This window comes from Daldinia vernicosa (genome assembly GCF_022497035.1).
Source record: "Daldinia vernicosa strain CBS 139.73 unplaced genomic scaffold F5Y00scaffold_31, whole genome shotgun sequence".
Taxonomy (NCBI): domain Eukaryota; kingdom Fungi; phylum Ascomycota; class Sordariomycetes; order Xylariales; family Hypoxylaceae; genus Daldinia; species Daldinia vernicosa.
Genome location: NW_025953947.1, coordinates 4,086 through 17,163, shown reverse-complemented (window position 1 = coordinate 17,163; position 13,078 = coordinate 4,086). Strand labels below are relative to the sequence as shown.

The 13,078-nt window shown below is 46.9% G+C and overlaps 8 protein-coding genes across 8 annotated transcripts; 4 read left to right on the top strand and 4 right to left on the bottom strand.

Moving 5' to 3' along the window:
- The first annotated feature begins 38 nt into the window (after window positions 1-38).
- On the top strand, window positions 39-996 carry F5Y00DRAFT_108964 (RNA-binding domain-containing protein). The gene is made up of 3 exons (XM_048003889.1): window positions 39-219; window positions 293-417; window positions 481-996. Exons 1-3 carry the CDS (start codon window positions 154-156, stop codon window positions 878-880), a joined length of 591 nt encoding a protein of 196 aa, XP_047863651.1. The 5' UTR covers window positions 39-153; the 3' UTR covers window positions 881-996.
- Window positions 993-1,875, bottom strand: F5Y00DRAFT_240272 (mitochondrial ribosomal protein L31). Its single transcript, XM_048008203.1, has 3 exons — window positions 1,706-1,875; window positions 1,379-1,608; window positions 993-1,308 (listed from the first exon to the last, which is right to left on the bottom strand). Exons 1-3 carry the CDS (start codon window positions 1,753-1,755, stop codon window positions 1,256-1,258), a joined length of 333 nt encoding a protein of 110 aa, XP_047863650.1. The 5' UTR covers window positions 1,756-1,875; the 3' UTR covers window positions 993-1,255.
- Window positions 1,876-2,020: 145 nt separating this feature from the next.
- F5Y00DRAFT_240271 (Sedlin) lies at window positions 2,021-2,918 on the top strand. The gene is made up of 2 exons (XM_048008202.1): window positions 2,021-2,300; window positions 2,432-2,918. Exons 1-2 carry the CDS (start codon window positions 2,116-2,118, stop codon window positions 2,736-2,738), a joined length of 492 nt encoding a protein of 163 aa, XP_047863649.1. The 5' UTR covers window positions 2,021-2,115; the 3' UTR covers window positions 2,739-2,918.
- A 301-nt stretch (window positions 2,919-3,219) lies between these two features.
- Window positions 3,220-4,130, bottom strand: F5Y00DRAFT_240267 (histone H4.1; the record flags this gene model as incomplete). The annotated part of the gene is made up of 3 exons (XM_048008201.1): window positions 3,792-4,130; window positions 3,444-3,581; window positions 3,220-3,383 (listed from the first exon to the last, which is right to left on the bottom strand). Exons 1-3 carry the CDS (start codon window positions 3,799-3,801, stop codon window positions 3,220-3,222), a joined length of 312 nt encoding a protein of 103 aa, XP_047863648.1. The 5' UTR covers window positions 3,802-4,130.
- Window positions 4,131-5,067: 937 nt separating this feature from the next.
- Window positions 5,068-8,425, bottom strand: F5Y00DRAFT_108897 (TPR-like protein). Its single transcript, XM_048003887.1, has 2 exons — window positions 5,330-8,425; window positions 5,068-5,275 (listed from the first exon to the last, which is right to left on the bottom strand). The coding sequence occupies exons 1-2, from the start codon at window positions 7,712-7,714 to the stop codon at window positions 5,201-5,203; spliced, it is 2,460 nt and encodes an 819-aa protein (XP_047863647.1). The 5' UTR covers window positions 7,715-8,425; the 3' UTR covers window positions 5,068-5,200.
- A 139-nt stretch (window positions 8,426-8,564) lies between these two features.
- F5Y00DRAFT_240265 (DUF788-domain-containing protein) lies at window positions 8,565-9,359 on the top strand. The gene has a single exon (XM_048008200.1). It carries the CDS (start codon window positions 8,819-8,821, stop codon window positions 9,302-9,304), a length of 486 nt encoding a protein of 161 aa, XP_047863646.1. The 5' UTR covers window positions 8,565-8,818; the 3' UTR covers window positions 9,305-9,359.
- F5Y00DRAFT_240261 (uncharacterized protein) lies at window positions 9,360-10,460 on the bottom strand. Its single transcript, XM_048008199.1, has 3 exons — window positions 10,069-10,460; window positions 9,585-10,013; window positions 9,360-9,481 (listed from the first exon to the last, which is right to left on the bottom strand). The coding sequence occupies exons 1-3, from the start codon at window positions 10,199-10,201 to the stop codon at window positions 9,396-9,398; spliced, it is 648 nt and encodes a 215-aa protein (XP_047863645.1). The 5' UTR covers window positions 10,202-10,460; the 3' UTR covers window positions 9,360-9,395.
- Window positions 10,461-10,778: 318 nt separating this feature from the next.
- On the top strand, window positions 10,779-12,829 carry F5Y00DRAFT_240255 (ferredoxin reductase-like protein). The gene is made up of 5 exons (XM_048008198.1): window positions 10,779-11,130; window positions 11,199-11,280; window positions 11,333-11,876; window positions 11,931-12,388; window positions 12,453-12,829. The coding sequence occupies exons 1-4, from the start codon at window positions 10,974-10,976 to the stop codon at window positions 12,078-12,080; spliced, it is 933 nt and encodes a 310-aa protein (XP_047863644.1). The 5' UTR covers window positions 10,779-10,973; the 3' UTR covers window positions 12,081-12,388; window positions 12,453-12,829.
- The last annotated feature ends 249 nt before the right edge of the window (window positions 12,830-13,078 follow it).

Genomic DNA, 13,078 nt, shown 5'->3' with positions numbered 1-13,078 from the left:
TAAAAGCGGGCCTATAGCTTCAGCCTTCCTTGATCAACCTTCCAAACGTTGACTTTCAATTTCAGCCTTCCCTCAATTCATCGATCCATCCATTCACATATTATCAATAACTTTCAACCCATTTTAATACGGCGAGTTGAATAACCTACCAGCATGCCTTCCGTACTCCGATCGACAGTTGATAGGCTAGACCGCCCTAGCGCATATTATAATAGTCGGGTAAGCTCTTTCATCGTGTTGTACTGTTTAGCATATATAAGCTGTTGCCAGCTAACACGTCGGATTGGAACAGAACAAAAGGAGACGAACTGACCATGGTCGGGATAATAAAGATGGCGAAGCCGAAGTGAATGTCCCGGTGGAAGAGTCTTCAGAAGATCCTCTAAGGAACGCTACGACCCTCTACGTCGGAAATCTGTAAGTTGGCTACAATATCATCTTGTTCCCTCGGGCAGATTATTAATATTATTATCATCTAAGTTCCTTCTACACGACCGAAGAACAAGTCTATGAACTTTTCTCGAAGTGTGGTGAGATCAAGCGCCTGGTCATGGGATTAGATCGATTCAATAAGACCCCTTGTGGCTTTTGTTTTGTCGAGTACTACACTCACCAGGATGCGCTCGATTGCATGAAATATATAGGTGGCACCAAGCTCGACGAACGCATCATCCGAACTGATCTGGACCCTGGTTTCGAGGAAGGCCGCCAGTACGGCCGGGGCAAGTCCGGCGGCCAAGTGCGAGACGAGTACAGAGATGACTACGACGAGGGAAGAGGTGGTTTAGGCAGAGCAATCCAGACAGACCGAGAGCGCGAGGGACAACGAAATAGAGAACGAGATCAACACATGGAAGATGACTACGGGCGCCTAAGATAAGCTGTAGGCTGCTAGTTGGTTAGCTGATTTGTTGATACCCCGGACATTAATAGCTTATAAGAAAGAATACACATGGTCAACAGGTAGTTACCCGCTATTGCTATTCGCAACACGACTGGTGCCTATTGTGGTGATGTGAGTAGTTTTGATTGTTTCACTCCATGCATATACACAGAGAAGTATATCCGCTTCTCTCGTTTTAAGTACATTAATGTACAACTCGTTGGGCTATGATCTGCGGCCTCAGACTATCGCATTAAGATATGCCTTTCTACAGATGCCTCTCGCTTGATGACCCGATAACGTATTTCCCGTAAAGCGATATATCGGAGCGTGGAATTGCCTTGATTGCTGGAATATAATAAATATGTATGTTTAATATCCAGGCGGGTTCACTCTTTGCGATACTCTCGTCCACTTTGGAAGCTCTATTCACCGTAGTCAGCAACCTCCCCATACCTACACACCTCTCTAAAGCAGAAATAAATATAGACGTACTGTGAATGCCCTTTCTATATCGCTTCTCTTTCCTGTCAAACATGGTGTATTTGTCTTTGGGCAGCATCTCGGCCTCGGTAGGCATCGTCTCCTTCCACGTCTCGAGGGCCTTCAGCGTTTCGCCCTTCTTTGCCAATGCATTGCTTATCGTATCCACCACCGAGTCGACACCACGGAGCCGCTTTCGTTGCCGTGCTTTCTGGAATTTAGACAGGCGCCACGGGATCTTCCTGTATAAATCGTGAGGTTAGCACACGATACACGATACCAAACTGTCTGGGGCCTGAGGGCCTGAGTTAGCTAAGAATTGCCTATTGTATTACATACCATAGCAGGCCGCCGGATAACGGACTCGTCACTCTGAATGCGCCGAACATTGTGTGTGTTATTACTGCTCGACGATTCAGTGTTCTTCTCTCCCAGAACGCATCCTAACCTAGTATCGGAGTAAATCGCGATTAGAAAAGTTCAATTGATAGCGCACGAGCCACATTAGATGATCGGTTTGAAGTCTCTACAATTACCGATTACAAGTACCCAAGTACTCATGTACCTCCCCACTTAGTACGCGATGGCGATAAGGCTGTTTGAACATCGATAGGCATTCTATCAGTCTATACACTAGAAGTATCCATGTACCTACCATATTGAAGCTATCCGGCACTCCTAAGCTTTAACTCCCAACGAACAAAACACCCCAACCCCGTCGCAAATGGTCGACAGCTAAACCGCCCAATATGTCATACTACTTCGCCATCGTCGGCACGCAAGACAACCCGTTGTTTGAATATGATTTCGGGACGTCGAAGCAGGGCGGCGACGGCATGCCGCATTTCAGCGAGCAGGCGCGCCACATGAACCAATTCATCGTGCACAGCAGTCTGGACATCGTCGAGGAAGTTCAATGGGGAGGCGGCCAGATGTAAGTACATACCTACGCACCGAAGCAGAGCACAGAGCACAGACCCCGTATCTTCGTTATGGGCAACATAGGTTAGGTAGACAAACAGATACGGCTCTAGTAACTGACCGCGGCGCTTCTAATATATCAAGGTACCTCAAGTGCGTCGATAAGTTCTTCAATAACTACGTGTCCTGCTTTATAACCGGCGGCAACGTCAAGTTCCTCCTGCTACATCAGCCGACGATGCCCGTCTCGACGACGTCTACGCGCTCTTCTACATCTATCGGCGCCAACCCTACGAGCCCCCAGACCGAGGAGGCTATTAAGAATTTTATGCTCGAAGTCTATGAGAACTGGGTGAAGGCCATCATGAGTCCCTTCTATAGGGTGAATATGGAGGTGCGCAGCCCGGTATTTAGGCAGAGGGTCGCTGCGGCCGGGAGGAAATATCTGTGACCAATGGTGCTATGAACGTAAGACGGGTGTAATGGAACGATGTATGGCGTTTGGCGTTTAGATAGGCAGCAATTACTCATTAGATCTGACTCATATTTCGAGTTTAGAAACGGTCAAGAGGTCCATAATACGGCATCATTAAACACATCACGAGTAATCGAAATATCAAGTTTGTTAACAGCAAAGTGTAATACGATGCAAATATATTCAGCGTGCCGTGGCACTATCATAGGCTATCTGTCCTTAGACGCCATCTCTCAAAAGTCATCGCGCGCGACCATGAACCGTAACGTAAAAACCACCAACGCCGATGTCAGAATGTGTATCATGCCAATAATCCTTTATGTAATAAACACAAATCCCCAGAGTCCATTACGCGCGACTTGCTCTGCTGCTGCTGCTGCTGCTGTCCACTAACTCGCATTGGAAATGATTACTACGAACAGGCAGCCAACCAAAAAAGGTACACAGAACACGACGCTTAACCACCGAAACCGTACAGGGTGCGGCCCTGTCGCTTCAAGGCGTAGACGACATCCAGCGAGGTGACCGTCTTGCGCTTGGCGTGCTCGGTGTACGTGACGGCATCACGGATGACACCCTCGAGGAAGGACTTGAGGACACCACGGGTCTCTTCGTAGATCACTGAATAACCTGTTAATAACTATTTTATTGTATAGTGGGACGTATAAGGCAATGACTTACTAGCTGAGATACGCTTGACACCACCACGACGGGCGAGACGTCGGATAGCGGGCTTGGTGATACCCTGGATGTTGTCTCGAAGAATCTTACGGTGGCGCTTGGCACCTCCCTTTCCGAGACCCTTGCCGCCCTTGCCGCCTATTACGATGTCAGTACGATTGTATGTAAAAAAGATTTAGAGCAATTAAGTGTTTAATTGAAATCATGTCGCGTCGGGGTAGTCTCCAGCTAAGACGCGTCTAGATAGCGAAGCCCATCGCCAGCCAGACCCGCCAACCACCAACACCCCTTAACCAACACTTGGCGACGCGACAATAAGGTAAATTAAAAAAACGGCAATGCACTTACGTCCAGTCATCTTGAATGAGGTTTAGATGTGTTTTGGTGATGTTTTATTGATGGAAAGTGTATGGTTACCGATGGCACAAATTGCGGAGAGATAAAATGGCGTCTTGTTGATTGATGATGGATAAATCAGGAAACAGGAAAAAAAAGAGTTGCGAGAAGCGGGAGAGAGGAGGTAGGCTTTTATGTGGATGAGGGAGGGGTGTTACTGATTCAAATTGCGGGAAGTCGCTAGTCTGATTTAGGGAGTGCGGCATCAGCCTGGGGGAACTCGAAAAATAAATAAAATAAAAATTGCGACTTGTTTCGCCTGATTATTTCTCTTATTTGGGGTCCTTGAAAACGGGTTATTCTGCGCTGCTTTGGCGCTTGGTTGTCTGTTGCCCTTTTAGGCCGAATTTCACTGATTTAACGGACCCTTGCATCTTTGGCCCGTGCGCTTTTTCTTTTCCGAACAATGTACTTACACCTAAGTGGGGCACAAGCATTCAAGGCCTTTGCAGTACAGTACGAACATATTTACAGCATTCACGTGATTCACTCTATGTTAGACCTTCAATGAATACATCAACAGCTCAGTCACAACATTACACACAACACCAAAGTGGATCTGACATTCTTCATAAGGCGTATCTTTACTTTAAGTACCTAGGTACTTATATCTTAATATACTAGGTACCTAGGTATATTATGTCCTCAAGTGCGAGAAGGCTGGAAGGACACAGGTACATTGCTCCTCTGAATCTAATTGGTTATGCTCTTTGTATTACTTGGAGGATGGTATGTTTCAACTCTTTTTATTAAAGCCTTGATTTGTTGATATAAAGTGAGTGGACTAGGTTTTATACTTGTGCCTTTCTGGCACTTAAGAACACACTTATACTGACCTTTAAAACTTATTACTATCTGGTCGATCCGCGATATATCCCTACTAAAAGAGGGCTCGTGTTGAAAACCATACGTCATATGTCTTATATGAATACCTAAGGCACTTGGCAAATCCAAATTGCTCTGTTCGTAGTCTTTTGTATCGTGGAAGAGTCGGGACGAGCAGTTAGTGGATCTAACCGCTTACCCCGTACGTATTACTATACACCTTTTTATCGCCATGCAAGCCTTTGCTACCTATACACAGGACCACCGTAATTTCCTGACGATGGTGGACGTAAAGCGCCACTAGAATTCCCCAAACGCCGATGCATATGCCTCGCCAGACCTCGTAATGTCAAATACCCATAAGGTCGACATCTATAACGTCGTACCGCACCCGATGCCGACTGCCCCCCAAAGACGTTTGACGCAATGTCCTGGGGATATACTCGAATCTAGCCGAACCTCCCTATGCCGCTGTAATCATGGCAATAAAAGAAATCCCGCTTAATAAACACAAATGCTTCCACCGTGCCCTATTGTCATGCCATCATAGAATCGTCAAAGCTGTCGTCATCTTCAAGGCTCTCGATAGCTTCTTTGATTTGTTGGCTTGCCTAGTATCTTTTAGTTAGAGAATACAACTTACGCAATTGAAGGATTAAACAAACCTTGGGATCTAAATTCAGTGCAATCGTAAAATGCCGTACGGCGGCGCCCTTGTCATTTAAGGTCTTGTATAACTTCCCCAGGAGGAAATGCACAGTAGCCTCGTCAGGAGCAAGGGTCTTCAGAATGTCAAGTTCCTTGTGGGCTTCATCGAGCTGATTAAGAGCCAGCAGAGCTCGAGCTTTCTTGTATCGAGTTTGCGCGGCGTGTGGAGCAAGTTCGGTGGCCTTGGTAAAAAATTGGAGGGCCTTGACAATCTGTCGCTGTTTTTCGAGGACATTGCCGATGCAGCATATCAAGACAGCATTGGTAGGGTTTATAACGGATGCTGAGTGGAAATGTATATAGGCCTTGTCGTAGTTGCCCAGTTTTTCATAGACCCTACCAATACCATAATACGCATTGTAATGCCGACGGTCGGCCGATATTGCTTGACGGTACGCCGTGAGGGCTTTCTCATACTCCTCATTTGAAACGTGTTCATGACCCTGTAGAGTAAATGCATAAGCAAACTTAGGGTTTAGTTGGGTGGCTCGCTTGAAACATCTCAGTGCTTGCTCGTGGTCTCGGGCGAGTGACCAGGCGTTGCCAAGCGCACACCAAGCCTGGGGGGAATGCCATGACAAATCGACGAGCTCATGAGCAAGGAAAGACAGATCCGTCTCTCTTTTGAGGAACCACAAAATGGTAGAGTATACTTCCATGTCTTCGAGGCGAGTAGGAGCCAGTATTCGTAATCTCCTATAAAACTTCTCTGCCTCCGCGTACGCAGCCTGCTCGTAGTATGCCCTTCCAATTTGTGAAAGCACCCATGGCGTTTCTTGGTGCGTCCGCGGTAGCGATGTGTAAAAGGCCAGAGCTTCAGCGCACCGATACCGCGATAGTGCTAAATAACCGGAGCCGAATTTCTTCAATAACTCCAGTAGAAATTTCAACGTCTCCTCAACCTTAATAGTTTCCGGTTCTGCAGATTTAGTAACAGGAGGCGGATAATGGACTTCTTTTATCCGTGGCACCTCAGCCTGGTCCACATCCATACCATTTTCTTCCAACGGTTTCCTGTTACCGCTAATAGCTCTGCCGACGTTGGAACCACTCGAATTCGGACGTACGATCCTTGAGATAGGGGGTCTAGCCTTCTTCAATTCTCGTGTCGGACCGACAGTTGACGCAGAGTTGGCCTTCGCATTGGCACCCCCAAACGGGTTTAATCTTGCGCTCCGTCTTTGGGGGGCACCTGGTTCATCCGGCCGTTGCCTTGGTTGGACGAGGTGACCAGAAACAGTCCTCTTTCTCTCTATCCCAGATGCACTAGAAGCAGTCGGTCTAAGAAGAGTAGAATTGTGCTCTGGAGGGAAGTCCTCTTGAGACCTATCCTGCAGTTTTTGAGTTCTCTTGGCACCCATTCGATATCCTATCTTCGAGGGTACATCCATCTGATTGGGCTCGATAGGCTGGGCATTCCTCGTTTTTCTAGCAGGAGCCTGAGGGGGCTCTGGCGGGTGATTAATTCGGGGAATATTCGAGTCCGTGTGGTTCGTTGTCGGCGTTTCCACGCTTTCAAACCCAGTTTCGGCAGTAGCAGCCATCCTAGAACGAGCCGCGTTGATTTTAGACACAAAGTCATTCTCACCGGAGAGAAAGTTAGTGCCGAGGAGCGTCTCGTTTCCAGCTGTTGACCTCTGTGAATCGAAAGGGTCCCCTACAGTGTCGTAAACCGCGGAACGGGACACAGCCTTCTTAGGCTGGGTTTCCGCTACATTGGGTGCGGTGCTATCCTTTTGCTCCGAGAGAATCCCATTCAACAGGGCCGCACTCGAGCTATCTATTAACATGTCATTCAGCTTGAAAATATTAGCCGTCCTGACATCGGCACCCATATCGCACAGAGCCGTAAATGCATCCCACATAAACGGATTTTGCTTGAGTGCATCTTCAAAGTTGATTATTGCCTTATTTTTGTCATCGTAGGCCCGGTAGAGCCTACCAAGCAAGCATGCAATACTCGCTGAGTCCGGATATTGCGCCCTATTTGTTGCGTTGTGCTTGCCCAAACTTGATTTCCGAGGCCATAAACTTCTAGACTTCTCCAATGCTGTGATCCCATCCTTGTATTGTTCGAGCACGAGGCAACACTGTGCAAATATATATGAACAGGAGACATTGGTTCCACGGTATCCAACGGCTTTGCTGATTTCATAAGCTGAGTGGCAGTCACCAAGTCGAAAATGGCAGAGTGCAAGGAGATACGGCGATTCGCTCGACCGAGGGTCGTGGGCAGCCAATCTTTCAGCAAAGAATAATGCACTTTCATAGGACATGTTGTCGAGATGGTAGTAAACAATCTGCCTCAACTGGCCCGTAACGGCCGAGTTTGTAGGTGCCATCTTGGGATAAAGATGGGGCGATCGATAGTATTCGGGTAGCTGACTCTATTCGCAAATTGCCATGTGGTCGCGTGGAGGAGATGCTGCAGCTCTGTTGTGGAGTGTGGACGAATATTCGGAGGTTCAAAGCAAGGGGTAAACCAGGCTTAGGAGGACTCGACTAGAGAATAGCTGGACTGCGTGCTTCCAAATACAATAATAGCCTCGACAATGATTAGTGTTAATAATGAATTAAATTCGGAATACCAGAAGCGTAAAAATCGTAGGCTGAGGAACCGAAACTACCGGTCGGACGTGAAGAAATCGAAATATGTGTCGAATTGATCCAGGTTATTCTTAACAGGCATCTCTACCTAATCACTGTGGATTTGGGACTGGGAGCGTGAAGATAGACTTCGTTAAAATCTCCCATCAACACGCCGTCACGAGAACGGGAAACGGCAAATGTTAAAAGGTAGCGAGACGACGATATTGTCCGGTAGGCTACCCAGCTCCTAGCCCAACAGCAATAAACCCCGACAATACCATTCAATGGTATTAAAGATTTTTTGGTTCGCAGTATCGTAGTGGGATGAAGAAACGATCAGGTAGCGGTTTTCCGCCTTGTCGCAGTCCAAGCTTTCCTCGCGATTTGGGATGTTATGGTGGATAGAACCGTTGTCAGGGGGTTAATTGATTTAATTGGTTAAATTCCCTTTTACGCAACCGGACAGTACGCATTGTACCTGCCAGAGCAACAAACCATAGGGCGCTAAATAAAAGGCGTAAACAGCTGCAGGCTACCGCTACAGCTCCAGCCCCCCCACCTACCGCTCTTTGACTGCTAGGTAACCCCATCCGTCAGATGCTGGAGCCGCCATTCCATTTCCAGCCTCGTTGATAAAGCCACATCATTTTTCCCAACTTTTAGTTAGCATTTCGTCAGCTGGCATTTCGTCACTAAGAGCATGTGAGTCTAAGTCCTAAACATCAAACACAGAACTCACCCATACGACTCTACATACGCCTTCGGCTGTACTGAACACGGTACAATAGACGTATCCCATGTATACGCCATAAGCACAGCTTCTCAATTCCTTCTTCATACATAGGCGCAATATCACAATGGCCCAAAAAGCACGCAAGGATACGGCCAAGGCCAATGCAGCGGCTCTAACGAACCTTCATACCGGCACTCTTATTGTCAATACGCTTTTTGTCTTGTTCAACTTCATATTCAAAAAGCGATCTCTACTACTATATGTCGTCCTCTCAATTCCTAGCTTCATATGCGAGTACTTCTTAGAGTCATCGGGGCGGCCTAGATACGATCCCACGACGAAGGCGCTTCAGAGGGCTGGCGAGGACTTGTCTTCTCCTGGACTTACCGAGTATATGTTCGACGTTATCTGGGTGACATGGGCATCCGTCGTGCTCGTGATTCTTTTTGGTAACTGGGGGTGGCTCCTTTGGACTGTTGTACCAGCTTACGGGGCCTTCAAAGGCTACAGTCTACTTGGTGCAGCTCGCGGAATGGCCGGCATGCAAGGACAGCAGCCGGGGAATGCCGCACCAGTGGCAGGCAATAGGAAACAAAGACGTGCAGCTTAAACTAGGATTACACATCCGTCACCTAGCATTGCATCATTAGGAATCCTTTCATATTTTCAAGTTATAGACTTGAATTTATGTGACTGGTCACCTAATTCAGCAACCTATGGCAATCGAGCTCCTCGGTCCACTTATCCAGGGTGTCTTTGTCAACATCTCTGACGATGATATGAATGTCTGCAGCCTCTAAGTCAGCAATACTCAATATATAATTTTAACTGTCATTTATGATTCATAGATGGTAATCCAAATGAAATATTATAATCCGGATTATACATACGTTCTAGTGTCCTCACGCTTTGCAGCGCAACCCAGTTTTTGAACCACAAGACTTTATCATCTCCTCCCGGGCCTAATTGATCTACGAAGAACCTTTTCACGAAATTCTTCACGGCGTCGCGGCTCTCAGGGGTCATGTCTCCGGTCTCAGGGTCCGTCGGAATCGTCGTTCTTGACCAAACGACTATGTGAGTCATATTTGGCATCATACCATAGGGCCAGTCGTTCATCAGGACTCTATAGTCGGACGGGTCTTCAAATGGAGTAGTTGATGCTGGTTTGAAAGGAGGAGACCCCCAGACTTTTGGTAGCCGGTGCTTCATGAGATAATTCGTCATGGACCCGTATTCTGTCTTGATCTCGGCAGTCCATTTCATGTATCGTCGCAAATCGGACGGTTTTCGCTTAAGAACAGAGAGATTATTCTCCTCTGGCCACCAGCTTGAGCTAACTACCAAAGAGGTAGACAATTGGTAATATCCTACCTATAATCTTCTTCACATCTTCCCAATCATGGTACTGATACTCCTCGTCGGTCAGAGAGAGGATCCATTTATCAACATCCGTCAAGGGGAACGGCGCATCTTCAGGAGCAACTTTAATCGGGATGTCACTCATATTGGGCCTTAACTTTCAGGCAAACCTAACGACGGGTCGTAAATTTAGATTCCAATTGTACTTAACTAGTAAAAGTGAGAGTTTAATGTTTAATGAGAGTAATAGTGATCAAGACCCTTATATTAAAATGAGAGAGCCGGAAAGAAGCAAGAGAATTGACCTATTGCCTAAGCAATGAGGATCACTTGTAATTGAAGCTTGAGAATAAGCAATATCACATCTGCCACATTTCCCTATAGTTTAGGTAGGTAGTTTCACAGCCACAAATCTCCATCACCCGGAACTGCCACATTGCCAAGGGTTGACAGCCAGGGTCGCACCGTATACTGTACTACCGATGTTCATGCAGCTGTATATAACCGTTACGTGCATTATGTGGGGGGACATATCGCTATAGGAGTTCGTGCGACTGACGGACGCATGCATAATTGACAGAAAACCCTAGTACCGAGCGGCCGGTCCAGTCCGCTTGTAACGCCGGGGCCACGACTTATGCAGTAAACTCAACAAATGTTGGATGTGGTGCCACTTATATTAGCGTTTGCCCCGAATTTAGGAGATAAAAAGGGCAGATCGATGTCTGTCAACTCCGACGAACACAACGATATAAGCTGCAGCTCAGCAGAATTTACCTTCGTTCCCCCCTCTCTTACGGGAGCAGGCTTATTTCAGTTGCTAGCAGTAGCAGGCAAGGAATCATTTAAATTGCGCAGCTCCGCTACAATCCATACCCCAAATTCAAGAGGCGAAAAGGCGGCAACTGAAATTCACGATGGCGGCACTTCCGTTGTCTTCCAGGGCATATTTCGATGGGATATATATCCCCGCCGGTCTGCTGGTGTTTGGAACATTTATTGTTAAGAAGGAATGGACGCCTGCTGCAGCTCTCGTTGCAATTGTTCTAGGGTTAATCAAGTACTACCGCTCGTGTATGTGTATTGCGCAATACCCTCCTATCAATGTCAAGCATCAATGTCAAGCTAATCGTACTGTATAGTGCCCAAGGTGGTCTTGAAGCCAGATGTTTTCCAAGAATTCGAATTAAAGGAGAAAACAATCATCTCCCACAATGTCGCCATGTTCGTCGCATTTTCCATAGTAGCTAGTATTCTCCCCATTGACTTTTTACAGCTACCGGTTCTCTTTGCCCGCTCCGACGTCCATCCTCGGTCTCCCAATCGGCCAACACATCTCAATTGGCGCCGTTCTCCCGCAACCCGATGGCACTACCAAGGAGATCGTGCGATCGTACACTCCCATCTCTGGTGACCACCAACCTGGCTACTTCGACCTCCTTATCAAGTCGTACCCGACCGGTAATATTTCGAGGCACATGGCATCGCTTGCGGTTGGCCAGACGATTCGTGTAAGGGGACCCAAGGGTGCTTTCGTCTATACTCCCAACATGGTCCGTCACTTCGGAATGGTTGCTGGTGGTACTGGTATCACTCCTATGCTCCAGGTTGTCAGGGCCATTATCCGAGGACGACCCACAGGCGACCGAACCCAGGTGGACTTGATCTTCGCCAATGTCACCGAGCAAGACATCCTACTAAAAGAAGACCTCGATGCTCTAGCGAAGGAGGATTCCGGTTTCAGGGTCCACTACGTCCTCGACAAGCCTCCTGAGGGATGGACCGGCGGTGTTGGATTCGTCACTGCCGACATGGTTGCTGTAAGTTCCCTTCGTACTAAATAAGATCTGGGCCAAAAGCTAAGAAATAATTAGAAATGGCTACCGAAAGCTGCTCCGGACGTCAAGATACTGCTCTGCGGTCCACCGCCCATGATCGGCGGCCTGAAGAAGGCAACGGAGAGCCTCGGTTTCCAGAAGGCTCGTCCCGTTAGCAAGCTAGAAGACCAGGTATTTGCCTTCTAGAGTACTTGACATAGCCTTTATCCTCCACTACCGATATATCATTTGATGATCGGTGTGGCTGATCTAGCTTCCAACTATGCAAGAAGCTCTTGCGCTATAAAGAGGGAATGGGCGCCTTCGTGTTGATTAGTTCATGATGCTTATTTAGATAAGTAAACTCACGACGAATAATCAACTTACAAAGTAATGAGATCCTATAGTATAGGTAGCTCCTCCTATTCAGGTTGCAAGATGTCGCTCTGGCATTCATTATATCATTTACTGCCCTGGATTATTACCATAGGTTACTTTGCAAATATATTTATTGTTACCTATATTTTACTTAGCATAGGTACCAGAGTAATATAGTGAATGATGACCGTAGCGTAACTGTACCTAAGCTTAAATAATTTTCATGGATACTACGGCCATTCGAATTGATTATCCTATTAGTGATTCTGCTGGACCGGGTATGGTATGGTTTTTACTATGAGGTGTTCAGATTAACTTACCCACGATTATATAGTCTGAGAGTTTCCTGAAAGATAATGTGTGTTTTATAGGAGTATTAGGAATTTATATAAAAGGTGTAGTTAAGCAATGGATTCAATCTAGGCAATTATTTTAGGCAATTATTACTCTCGTCGATCGTAACGCTTTCCTTTCTTGATGACAATTGATTTATGGGGGTTGGAAAGTTTGTACCATGTTGTCACGGTTATGGCTACTAGATCCGTTTATGATATGGAATTGGGCCAATACTTATTCGCCCTATCTTTAGAATATTTGAATGCGCATCAAAGCACTTGCGTATTCATTTAAAGGAGACGGAGACGTATCCACAGACCGGAGTGGCCCTCCTAATGACTCTCGGGTTGTCAATTTACACGTGAAGTGTGCCCATCCGAAGATTCGGGACCCAACCCGGTAAAGCACGGGGTTGCAATTCGGTGAGAGAAACCCTTCGCGCATAGTCTCTCCACCGACTATCTCGTATAGGCATCTGGAATGTTTGGTGG